The sequence below is a fragment of the Macrosteles quadrilineatus genome, unplaced genomic scaffold, assembly GCF_028750875.1.
Source record: "Macrosteles quadrilineatus isolate MER2022 unplaced genomic scaffold, UCM_ALF_1.0 Scaffold_46__1_contigs__length_943047, whole genome shotgun sequence".
Taxonomy (NCBI): Eukaryota; Metazoa; Arthropoda; class Insecta; order Hemiptera; family Cicadellidae; genus Macrosteles; species Macrosteles quadrilineatus.
In genome coordinates this window covers 101,131-114,719 of record NW_026542639.1, presented here as the reverse complement: position 1 = coordinate 114,719, position 13,589 = coordinate 101,131, and the positions used below count along the sequence as shown (strand labels likewise).

The 13,589-nt window shown below is 36.2% G+C and overlaps 2 protein-coding genes across 2 annotated transcripts in view; both read left to right on the top strand.

Moving 5' to 3' along the window:
- Positions 1 to 13,589, top strand: part of LOC129005936 (guanine nucleotide-binding protein G(I)/G(S)/G(T) subunit beta-1) — a 56,444-nt gene that overhangs the window by 19,884 nt on the left and 22,971 nt on the right. The window contains exon 2 of the mRNA XM_054434973.1: positions 9,100 to 9,188. Coding sequence (XP_054290948.1) covers positions 9,132 to 9,188 — 57 coding nt within the window. The 5' untranslated portion in view covers positions 9,100 to 9,131. The remainder of the gene's footprint in view (positions 1 to 9,099; positions 9,189 to 13,589) is intronic.
- LOC129005930 (uncharacterized) lies at positions 3,019 to 4,406 on the top strand. Its single transcript, XM_054434965.1, has 2 exons — positions 3,019 to 3,052; positions 3,991 to 4,406. The coding sequence occupies exons 1-2, from the start codon at positions 3,019 to 3,021 to the stop codon at positions 4,404 to 4,406; spliced, it is 450 nt and encodes a 149-aa protein (XP_054290940.1).

Sequence of the window (13,589 nt, the reverse complement as noted above, 5' to 3'; positions counted from 1 at the left end):
ATTCGTTCATTCTACAGTATCTAAAGTCTGGTACACGTAGTTCGGTCGCCTACTTGCAGAATCCAAGTACTGTAAATAGTTCATCTGGATCGCATAAATTAAATGTTTACTTGCAGTATCCAGAGTCAATGATGTACCTGTTTCTTGGAAATGGGATATCTACTTCTAGTATCTAAAGTCAATGCTGCATCTGGGTCACGTCAATGCAATGTCTAATTGCTGTATCCAAGGTTAATGATATATTTGATTCACATAAATGGAATCCCTATTTACAGTATTGTATCAAGTAAATTGGTACGTCTGGTTCACGTAAATGGAATGTCTACTTGCGGTTTCCAAAGTCAATTGTTCATAATCATAATTGGTTATTAGTTACTTAGCAAATAATGCTCAACGGTATCAATCCGATTGATCTTACCTTTTGTTCTCTATTTTGTTTTGTAATGTGCTAGTTTGGATTTTTTATTGATAAACATATGTTACGACTTTTGTTTGTCTTTTTATTGTTATGTTGCAAAATACTGTCATGGCAAACAAATAAACCAAAAGGCCCATGATAAATTTCTTAAAAGTTTAAATTCGTGTAAGGAAGACCCCAGTTGTCAGAATTGTGCCATTTTCAAATCTATACCTTCCCATAGTTGCTTAGTGTGTATGTGCTAAATTTCGTGCTGATCGCTTCAGCCGTTCAGGAGGAGTATTTGTAAAACAAAAGACGGAGTGTTTCGCTCACTTCGCTCAATAATACATGGACGACTGTAGGAACGACACAAGTAAGAGGCGAATGATTAGGACAATAAACGTGACACAAACTTTCTCCCGTAAGCGTGTCAACAACCTTTAAGCGGTAAACGGTGGGAGTAGTTATGATATTTTATAGGGAAAATCCCAAAAGTTGCAATAACTTTTGAACCGTAATGTTTACAGCCTTCGGTGGTTTAAATTAAATTTTAATCAAACCCGGCTTTTTTCAAAAATCATAATTTCCTGTATTTTATGGGGGTATAATGGGAAAATAAAATAAGTTGCAATAACTTTTGAATTGTAATTTGTACAGTAATATGAGTTATACTGTACCATTTTGTTCAGAATTTAAAGGAGGTAACACACAATTTTCTTTTTCAAAATCGTTAGGGAAATTTTAGAGAAATTGTATATTTCCGTTTTTTTTTGGGGGGGGGATGCTTCCTTTATAAGATCCTCGCACAGGTGAGGTAAAAATGGCTACCAACATAAAAAAAAACGAAAAGTTATTGAAAAATACCTTTTTTAGACTATAGTTTCGGAATCGTTGGAGATGGAACGAAACTTTAAATGTAGAAAATTTGCTATTAATTTGAGGTTATTCACATGTAAGTTCTTACTTTTTCCTGTATTTTTACAATTCGTAATCTTTTAACGTAGATTTTAGAAAATGTTTGTAAAGGGCATATTTTTAATAATCTGGGATTCAAGTTGTAATCCTTCTCATTTATGTAGGTGGTTGAAATAAAATTAACTGTAAGGCCCTGAATGTTAGACATTTTTGAATATCTTGTTCATGTGCATCAAGATAGAATTATTTTTTTTTAAATGCTCAGTGAACAAATCTTAGAAATAATCAAAACTTAACATACATTTAAATTTGAACATTTTCCAAAAACACATTTTCCCTTTGATGAGTTTGGGAGATTTCAAAATAATTTCCCCAATTCTACGGGGTAAAAATAGGGAGATCTGTTTTTCTATTGACCTGGCCGTTATACAATGAGCACATGTGGTCTCCCTCACCTGTATTTATACAATTTAGTAAAACACCTTGTTCAAGGAGCTATGTTATTTTGAAAAGAAGTTTTTAGATGGGATAACAATATGCAATTGACATTTTATGGTAGAAGCACACCTATAATCACGCCTGAAAGATTGTTATTGTGTTGGTGAAAAGGTGAAATAACAATAATTAAAAGCCAAATTCAGTAAGTAATCATCAAAGCAGATACTTTATTGGTTTACATTTTCGTTGGTTTTTGGCAGTATAACAATCCTTAGGGGGTTTAGATTTTACAAATATTCCATTGATTAACTTTCTTGAAATAATTTTACCTGTCATGAGATTGTTTTGGTACTTCTTGAAGCAGGAGATGCAACCCTGGGAGTATTGGAGCCACCAATCGTCTTTTAGATATACTCCATTGGGAAAGGATAGTATATTATAATTTTAGTTAACGTTAAGTGTTTGGACTACACGACGTTTGTGGAGGTGAGAGAAATCCTCCCTTTTCAAGTGACCTATCTGTGTGTTCATAACATATTACCTTAAGGTTATGTAATCGATATAATTGATATAAAATATAATATGTGGGCCAAATACATCTAGGTTAGGATGGATAGGTAAATGTAGATTTAGGTCACTGGAAAACGAAAGGAGTTCCCTCACCTTTCGAAACGTAATAAAAAAAACTTAGCGTAGGAGGAGTCCATCAAACTAATAATGATCCACACTTCGTTCGCAATTGTAAAATAAACAAAAACAGTAGGACGGTGTGCTATATTAATGCAAATAAAACATGAAATAATTTAATATGCCACCAGGGAACTGAATGATTGCTCGGTCTTAAAATGGTCTGGAAGCATTATTGAAATAGTCTCTAGGAACTGTATAATCTATAGCCAATACGTAATAGATGATTACTACCCATGACTAGTGAGCACTGAGCTGGCCTACACCGTACACAGTTGTTGGTTGCATTTGGCGTGATTGTAGCCTTACGTGAGTGTTGTTTTTATAAACATCGATACATTAGTGGTGGCTGTCGTTAGCGCACGTTAGCGATAGTGGTCGTAGTGGACTGCTGTGGACTGAAACCAGGGGGTAAAACACGAAGGAATTGTTTGTTACGGTAGTAGTAATCATTCTACAGGACGAGAAAACTTGATACTGACGTTTTATCCCATTTCTAAGTAAATTCGTGATCGATTTCGTTAGTTTTGCCTGTCGACAGTTAAAGTGCGAATAGAAAAAAAATAAAGTCTTAAGCTATGGTTCCACAGGATGCGGAATCTCCGCCATGCGGTGCGTAATTTTTCGCAGCGGAAAATTACGCAGCGAAAAATCTAGAGGGGTGGTTGGTTCTACAGACTGCGAAAATAACGTTGCGGAAATTCAGTTCTGTCCAAACTAGCGACGAGTATGGATAGAAAGAGGAAAGCACTTTGGCTTTGATGCTATATGATGACATTGATGATGATGTTGTCGATCTTTTATCTTAGTTAGCGTCAAGTCACAGTGATCGAAGTGACATACCCTATTTAAGAATCGAGACAGTGAAGGGGCCTATTTTGCTATTTATTTAACAAAACTTAAGGCGTTTCAATCACGAAATCCCGTTTAACACTTGATACCCAAACATCTCAGGATAATTGTTCGTCAGGTCTACTATTTTTGACAGTTTATGTTAAATGTATTAGGCTATAATAATTTATTTTAACAGTAAGTTTGTTGAAAATCGGTGTTGCGATTATAGGTGTTACTTTATAATCGTTCATCTATAACTCTTTTTACAGCACAAGACATAATGAAACTGCACGGTCACAATATTTGATGGGTCTTCTCCGCTGGCGGAATCCGCACTGCTACTGCTCTCAGACCAGTATGATTTCTCCGCCATGCGGAACGGAAATTTCGGGATGCGGAATCGCAAGTCAGTGGAACCGCATACATGGGAACTCCATTAAACCCAGTGTCGTTTTAATTCCGCAGCGGAAAAAATCGCACCGCACGGCGGAGATTCCTTATCCTGTGGAACCAGGCCTTTCCCTGGTGTTTGCACGCTTTAATGTTGAGAGGGACTAGAGGGAGTATCCGTACTTTTGCCCTACTCTGTATATTGTCTCTCTACCGGACATTGGCCGTTGTCGGCGTTGCAGTCGGTGAGTAAAGATGCACAACGCGTAGTGTGAAGGACACGTCAGGCGATAACAGACCTGTGACGCAAACTGGACACTGGACAGTAACCAGCAGTGGTCATACGTCCGGTCTACTATACCATCTACTAGCCACCATCCACAACACAACATCTGCTATCCACCATCTACCATCCACAATTCCACATCTACCATCTACAACCCAACATCTGCTATCCACCATCTACCATCCACAATCCACCATCTACCATCCACAATCCAACATCTACCATCTACAACCCAATATCTGCTATCCACCATCTACCATCCACAATCCACCATCTACCATCCACAATCCGACATCTACCATCTACAACCCAACATCTGCTATCCACCATCTACCACCCACAATCCAACATCTACCATCTACAACCCAATATCTGCTATCCACCATTACCATTCCCAATCCAACAACTACCACCCATAATCCACAATCCACCATCTACGATAAGAGGGTACTTTAAGTCGAAAGTACCACTTCATTATTTTTTTACGATTCTGATGCTCGAAGTCTTGAACTTCTTATAGACTAGCAAAAGTTAAAAGATCAACCAAATGACTTCCTTTAATAGTACTTTTACTTATCTATTATCTGCCTTCATAGTTATAATATTGTTCGTTTTCTTTTTCCATTCCTAACTAGTTTATTTAATAATAATAAACAAAAGTAGAAATAATAACAGAAATTTGCGTAATATTAATAAAAAAGTCCCATCTATTTCGACCATTTGTTTCCAGTTTTTCTTAAAGAGATCATAGATTAAAGAGTTTTTCATGGAGTTTGTTACTGTTGAACTTGTATTTTATCATTAATTTTTCACGCTTTGATTGTTAATGGGGGCAAAGTTATTCCTATATCGTTACCAAGTAGTTAATTAAGTAATAACTAACAGATAAACTGAAGTGCACCAGGTTTGCGTGACCCAGCTCATGTGAGCCAGGAGATGCAAAACTACAATTGAGACTAGTTATCTGTTTTTTTTACTGTCAAGGCTAAACAAAATGGATTTAGGGGCGTGACCAGCCTCAAGCCCAAGATATCAATGATGAGAAAATATTTGTCAAGTAGGATTAATGAAGGTCGCAAATGTTTTACTCGTTCCAACACAAGCATAAATTATAAAAAAAACTGTTTTGTTTGACATACGTTTTACTATTTAGCCTATCCATTTTCCTATAGCGTATTACGTTTTTCATTTCACAAATGTAGTGAAAGTAAAAGAGCGATTTAAACACATACAATAGGCCTACAATACACATTTAACGTTTTAGCCCCTGGCTTATCATATTATTAAGCAATTCTATTAAGGATAGTTGACGTAAAGTACACTTAAAAGAAGTGGAGAATGAAAATGGGCCTTAGATATAAACTAGCTGTTACCCACGGGTTTCACCCCGCTTGACTTCATTAGTATTAACATAGATAAAACATACTCTAAAACCAACAGTTGATCAATTGATTGTTTACGGCTGAAATATACAAAACAGAATATTAGTACCTAGCTAATAAAAACAAATAATCACACCTGATTTTAATAAGGAAATAAATCGAAAAAATAACATACAAATAAGTACAGCTGAGATATTTTTAAAATTAGTTATATGAAAAGTTCCCTTTAGAAAGGAATTACGACCTTAAAGGGCAATTTATGAAATAATGAATAGTTTTGCGCAAGGTTTCTCGTTATGAGGAACATGACATGCAGGTATATTGTTTATGGGGGTGTGACTTGTAGTTTTCTGAAAAGTTCATGGATACTTTGGGATTTATATATATAATGAATAGTTTTGCGCAAGGTTTCTCGTTATGAGGAACATGACATGCAGGTATATTGTTTATGGGGGTGTGACTTGTAGTTTTCTGAAAAGTTCATGGATACTTTGGGATTTATATATAGATTATTGAATACATACAGAAATGCTAAATTTTCTTCAGACAGGTAGCTGATCAAAATATCTATTCATAAAATAAACAATATAGTGTACTTTGTTCCTCTCGTCGTGGATCCTTGGTGAAATGAGTTGTCAAAGTGACGTTATATTTAACTCGCAGGTCCCAAAATGTCAGAAGTATTAACTCAACGTAAGCATTATTTTTCTTAAACATATCTTCTACTACATGCTTAAATGCAAATTAAAACAAATCCCATTCCATAAAAATCAATTGTGTGTGTGTGTGCATGGATTAGTAGCGATACTGTAATTCATTTGTCAGTTTGCAACTTTTTCAACATTCCTAATTATTTTGTATGCTAATATTATAATCCAGCCTCAGATCGACCTGGTCTAGTGGTAGAATGTGGGGCTTCAGCCTTCAAAGTCCCGGGTTCAAATCCCGCTAATCACTAATGGATTTTATCTCAGTGATGATAATGCCTCAACCCTCTAGGCCTAACATGAAGTAATGTGTATTGGCTCCAGGGCTAGAGCCTTCGTTCTGGATGTGAAAGTGGGTCATGAAGAAAATGAAAAAAAATCATCACTAGTACACGAAGCAAGACCAATTTTACACCTGGTCCGATAATAAATGAAATACTTGTTATGTTACAATTTTAGGAATTAAATGTTTTTGATCGTTTAAAAGTTGAGTTGTAATGAGCTCATTGTTTGGAATACACAAGCTCCCTGTAATAACCTCGTGAGGTCAATGTACTGAGTATCTGGGATATTTGAGGCTAAATGGCTACTAATTGCTTCTGTCGATAGCAACACCACTACCAGTAGCTATTTCGAACCTCTGCCGATACCAAAGGATCTGTTTGTAGAACATCTTTGATTTATCCTAGTCATTTTGGACATTTCTAAAGATGCCATGGTAAAATTGAACCTTTTGAATTTGAACTCAGGCAGTACCGGTACAGTGATTACAATGTATGCGTGTGAAGAGTCTGACTAGGCGTGTAAGATTAATGTTTGTGCATTTAAGTTTATTAGTCTAGGAGTAACATGTAACATGTTCTCCTTTTGACTTATCTTCTGTCACGTTTCAGTTCTGAAAGAGGAGGCGGGTCTGTATTCAGGGACCTTTAAAGCGGTCACCACTACTTTAAAATAATTAAAGCTATGTAATACCAAGGCAAAAATTTGGTTAGGATTTCACTATAAACTGTAGGTGCCTTAGTTGCCATTAGCTGTATAGGCTATTAATTAACAACTGTGTCTAAGGAATATGTCGACCTTAGTCACTAACAAGGACTGCAAGATCGTGCCACTCATCCTACACTCAACTCCATTCATACTTGGCTTAAAATACCTACTTTGTATCGTCATTTCAATGAAAAGTAAAAGTATTAGATGAATACGGTGATAATCTCCAATTTTAACCGTCTTGCCACATGTATTTGGGTAGACAATGCTTAGTAATTTGTTCATAAACTGTTACAGTTTAATTGTTCTGCATACATTACGTCTACGAGTTTCTCACGAATGTGGGTTTAGTCATAGAAAAAATATATCCTATCCTTGTCTGTGGTTTTGTGCATGCCTCCTACTTCATCTCAATATTTTTGTCCTAAGTCAGTCGAAAGGGGAAATAAATATTTATATTTCTCTAGTACAGAATTTCTTCCAAAATGACCTCCCTGTTGTAAATGAAAACACTGGTGGTTGTTTCCTCGTCGACTACTTCTATTTAACTCGTTTGTATTTAACGATAGACAATTGAAGTTTATGAAAAGTAGTACATCGTATAACGTAAAATTCCCCTAAAGAGTTATGAAACGTAGATTCTCTATCCATTATTACCCTCTAAAAACCAAACGTAGAATCGTCTGATCCGCTTATAGCTACTACCGCTCTAAATAAGTGATTAGGATAGTCCGCGGGGAGGTTGGACAAGTGAGTGACGTGACGGCTACCGTGGAATGCGGCCCTCGCCGAGACCGGTCGTGGAATGTGGAATGCAGAAAGTAGAATGCAGCGATCAGCGAACTGGGAACTGAGGTGAATGACGGCAAACACTTGTGTAGGCCAGGCGTAGGTGCGAGTCCAGCAAACACATGTAGTGAACAGTGAGTATTGTTATGCGGACGTGTTGGCCTTTACTGGATAGTGGAGATGAGTGCGAGCGTTGTCAAGCGTTTGACCATAGAACGTGATCATGCAGTAATGTACAATACCTGCGCTAACTGACGTGCAGGCGATTGAGTTTGAATTTCCTCTTATTAGTTCCAGCCTCTGAACTCTAGAACCCACTAAATAGTTTCTTTATTTTCGTGTGCGTATTTTTACCAAAGAAAATTTTGAACACGAACATTTGTTGAACTTGTTGAGCAGATTGACTAAATGACAAATCTTTATTATGTTGAGATTTGATTTATTTAACCGTAGCTCACAAATTCGGCGTACACAGTAGGTGAAGGAGTGATTGGTTATGGTGATTTGATTTAGCTTTAGCAAGCACGAATGCTAAATAAATTTGTCTGATGTAAATTTGTCTGTCATAATCTAATATGAATGCGAAACAATGCATGGAAGCCGTTAAAGGACTTAAAAGTCGGAGTTAGAACCCTGGTATATGATAGATGTAGCCTCAAGTAGCAAAAATTATTTTCAATTTAATAAACTCTTGTTTTTATTTCTATTATATTCTGTTTACTTACTGACAAAAGCGGTGCGTTTACGCTTTTTCTCGTAATACTGCAGTGAAAACAGTCGTTTTGTATACTCGCATTTCGGGTCTAGAGTACCATTTAAAAAGAAAAGGAGTAAAACACCCTTTTAGTCCAATGTCGTAAACCATTTTAAATTTCGATTGCAGCAATAGCATGTATTGAAATTATTTATCGATTTATTTATTAGGTTAGGTTTTAGCTTAGGGTTGCTCGCTCATTTCCCGACCTCGGCTTCGCCTCAATCGTAAAACTTGAAAAAGGGCCACCGATAAAATATACTACATCGTAACAAACTATGACCAAGGTTATATCACCTGCAAAATGTTTACGCTGACAAGTCATACAATTTATGTATACCGTATAATATAGCTGTACAACTTTATAATTTTTAGTTAGTCTCATTGGAAAAATACAGTTGCGGGTGATTATATTGCTTTGTTTGACTTTTAATGGCTAAAGAAGCCGCCCTATTCTCCGTATCTGATTGATGTTGTTGGTATTTATTGTTTACCCTGTATTTATTTGTTGTTCTGTTGTGTTGCAGCTCCTGTCGGTTAGCAGAGCGTCTGAGCAAGTATGAATGAGTTGGATAGTCTACGACAGGAAGCAGAAACATTAAAAAATGCCATCCGAGTAAGTCAAACTCCTACTTTTACTTGTATCATTGATAAAAAGAGTATAGACAGAATGTATATGTCTGTAATGACAGGAGTATGTCTACTTCTTTTAATCTATGCTTGTATGTTTAATTAATCTTAACACGTTGCCAAATCACAACCATTTTGTTCCTTTAGGGCATTTTAATATGTACACAATATAGGCACGATTTCAAATATAATGGATGATATTTAAAAAAAACCCCATTCGAGTGTTTTGATTTTAAAGTTTAAAGTTATTTTAAAGTTATAAATGATATTCAGAATATAGAATGTTTATGAACTGCATTCGCTTTTACACACACACGACAGTATACAGCTTTAATCTGACGATAAAATACCTCATATTTTAATAGGTACAGTACAACCATAGTCAATGGTACAACCCATTAGCGGTGTTATAAGAAGAATTACCGTATTACCGTATTAAATACATTCTCTGTAGTGAGAGATGTTTGTGTTTTTACATTTTTGTGACGGCTAGTGCTCTTTTTTTGTAAAACGTTTGAACGTTTACTGTTCTGAAATAAAATAGTCGTCGTCTATTCCGGTTTGTGCGCTGTACTCTTTATTTGTATATTTTAAAACGATCGATTGGAGGGGTATTTTGTTATCAAAGCAGAGTGTGACCTGTAGCATTGCAGCGTGTAACGACCACGACCGACGACTGACTGGCGCCTACAAACACACGCATCGCAATAAAACTATATGAAGTGACATGCAGCAATTAACAATACTATAAATATAGAGTTTGCCTTTAAGAAATATAAGTCGTAGGTATGTAGCAATATAAATGCGTATGATTTCCCAGAGTTAATTCCATACTATTCTCGTGTTGGAAAGTGGTTCTTGCCGTAGTCCCTATTAACCGTGTGGACATTGAATATATACCCTATATTCATTGAATGTAGGGTATATATTCAATGGTGTGGACAACCAACGGTAAACAACCCCAACACTTGTTCGCTTTACGGGCACCAGAAACCAAAAAGTTCGTTCGAATGAGTGTTGTACCCTAAAATCAGTATGGGTTTTATTTATCTAAAAAGTTTTCTGTCACAATTTTAATAACCTTGATAAGACTATGGGCAATTCCCAATGCCATTATATGTTTGGGTACAAAAGCAATTAACTGGACTTATTTATTCCTAAATAAACATCTTTCTTGATCAGTGCTTATGTTCAGTTAATGCTTTTGGAAGGGAAACAATGTAACAGGTCTACTAAAAAAAAAAAGAAAAAATATGTGTCACACTATTTAACGTTTTACTGGCTTGATTGACATCAAAGCTAATGGTATCACGTTTGGTTTATATTTATTTAGGCCTAATCGCAAAATCATACACCGTAGGATCCACCGCGGATGAATAGGCACTGTTTGATATTGGAGGGAACGTTGTTTATAATGGCTTGCAAGAACAAGAACACCGACTCGCTGTTTGCAGTACATTCAAGTAGTGGCCTTGAGTCTTGGGTCGGTTGATAAGGCATGCAATACGTAGTTGTTTATTTGCTTTGGAATATTTTATAGACATTCTGATTTACAAGAAGATTCATAAGAAGATGCATTCGTAAGAAATACAATTTGACAAATTTTCTTCATACTAAGCAAATAGATTTTTACTAAAAACACTATTACTTTCCCTTCCCAGTAGCAAACCCAAGTAGGCCGACTCGTTTAAAAAGCTTACTACTGTATTTAAAAAGGGATTCAAGGAAATGTTTTAGTATAGATAGAAATATGGCAAAAGGAAATTCTGATTACAGTATCTGCAAGTTTGCTGTGGTATTTATAATCCTTTTAGCAGACAACCGAAGTACTTGTCAAACCTAGGGAATAAATCCAACCTAAGGACACTTTTTGTGTAAACTTGCTCAGTCTGCAGGTTTGCTGCGGCGGATATTTAATTTTTACTTAATAAAAAAACCGCGGTTTCCTTCACTGTGGCATCGGACCTAAGTACACGTTAAACTTAATGTTATACTCTATAAGTAAGGATTATGGTAGTTTTGACATGGGGAACTATTTTAATTTTAATGTTAATCCAATCAGATATTTCACTCAGTCTGCAGGCTTGCTGTGGTGGGGGTTATTCAACTTTTCGCCCAACTCCAACTCGGCTTTACGTAGATACTCGGTCTAGAGGTTCACTTTCGGTTTCGTGTAGCGTGTAGGGTCAGGGCGGCGATGGCTGGGCTGCGGCGACGATCAATAACTGTCCGCCATGTTGCTTTACCCCCCACCACTACACACCGCCAGCAATCCGTCAATCCATCCATTATGTAGGCCTAATTGCTGATAACACCGTCACCGTACACGTCACTGTGACTGTAGTAGTATGTACCGTGCTCTCTAGTTATCTGGACCGCGGACCTGTAGACTTCAAATGGAACCTTATCAGTGCAACGCAGGTCGACAAGACCCGCTTCCCTATGAAAACGCAGTTGAAACGGACTGAGCTAACTATAGAAAACAAGAGCTAATGTAAAAAATATTTTCAGGCAAAAAAAAAATTAAAAGCTAATACCCGATGGACTCCTTAAATGATTGAATGCCCCAATTTCTTTGATCATTTAGGATTTTGAACATTGTGAACATGAATACCCCTGCCAGCGCAGTATAAAGCAAATTTTAGCCTGATTTTGAATTATACTTAAATAGTTCCTTTATAGTAAGTTTTATTTTATATTAAGATTGAACACGATTTAACTAATTTAGGTTTGCCCCTACAGGGAAAATTGTGTTTCATTAAAATAATACTAGCTTTGTACAAAATAATTAAATGTGTTTTATGGAAATTTTTTGTTACCTGTAATTGAATCAATGGCACAAAATTATTTGTTTAACTCTACACAATGACTGCAATAACAACTGGGAATTTTTGTGTTATAAGGGTAAACAAGTGGAAATTTGGTTATTTTATAGTTTCATCTACCCAGCTCAATATATGTCAATCATTCTCAAGTCTGCAATGCTATTCTGGTATTCACTAGAGAGCCTATTATCTGTACTAATTTGTTAAGTACTGTACTGTAGTCCAGTGGGTAGCACTGCGGTCTGCAATCACTAAATACTGCAAACTATCTAATAAATTGCACTATTATGTATTATTATTAATAAATCCCCTCTGAAACCGTCATATTGTATTTGTAAATCAGACTATTGCATTAGATTTGTTTAAAATAGCAGGAGTTTAGGTTTTTTATAGGCTACTGATAATTATTGTTTCAGCCTAATTTTCAAATACTCCCACCAAAGCAAACCTGCAGACAAAGCGAATTTCCATTTGCCTGATTTTATTTTCAATTAAATCTAATTCAATAACATTAGGTTTAACGAGTAAGCTACCTAGGTTTGCTACTACAGGGAGGGTAAAAAAGTGTGTGTTTGTTTTTTTTATATTGATTTTTTTTATTGATAGCTTAGTATAAAATAAATACATTTGCCAAGTGTGATCAAAATATATCCATAAACAAGCAAGTTACAACAGTTTACTTATTCTCCACAAGAATAACATGGGAATTTAAAATTAACAATTCTATTATCTTCTCCATAACCAATAACCGTACAAATACACTTCAATATAGTCCTACTAAATTATTTGTTTTTTAAGCTCTTCAAAATGATTTAGAGAAGTTGCTAAATTTTATGTTTTTAGAATCAAAAATGAGAAAACCCAATTGTTACTCCATAAATCTCCCCATAAACCCCGTTTCGATGGTCCGATCACGCTGGTTCGCGAACTCGTTCGAATAAACGTAGGCTTACACGTTCGTACCAAATTCAAGAAAAATTGGATCATGTTTGCTTGAGTTGTCGTGCTAATGGACACATTTTATATACGAGGTTTGTTCAATAAAGACTGACAGTACTCTTTCAACAACTTTAATATAAAAGTTTAGACTTGAACATTTGTAACATCTTCTTCTTCTAAGTATAGTCACCATAAAAAGCTACATACTTGTTCCAGCGCCTCTGCCACTCCTTGAAGACGTGTTCAAAGCCCTCCTTAGACAGAACATTCAAAATCGCCTCTAAAGTCTTAACAACTGCAGTAGCATTTGGGAGACACCAGCCTTTGAGCTCCTTTTTGAGCTGAGGGTACAGAAAAAAGTCATTTGGAGCCAGATCAGGGCTTAAGGGTGTGTAGCACAGTTTCGATTCCTTTTTTTGGCAAGAAACTGAAGCACGGTATTTGCAACATGGGGGCGAGCATTGTTGTGATGCAGTTTCCAGCGTCTGACGAGGTCGGGCCGCTTTTTTGGGGAGTGGTCTTGGATTTCAACAATAAAATGTAGTACTCCCCGTTAATTGTCTGACCCGGTGGTACAGGATGGGTATACACCATACCATGATAATTAAATAAGACCGTAATCA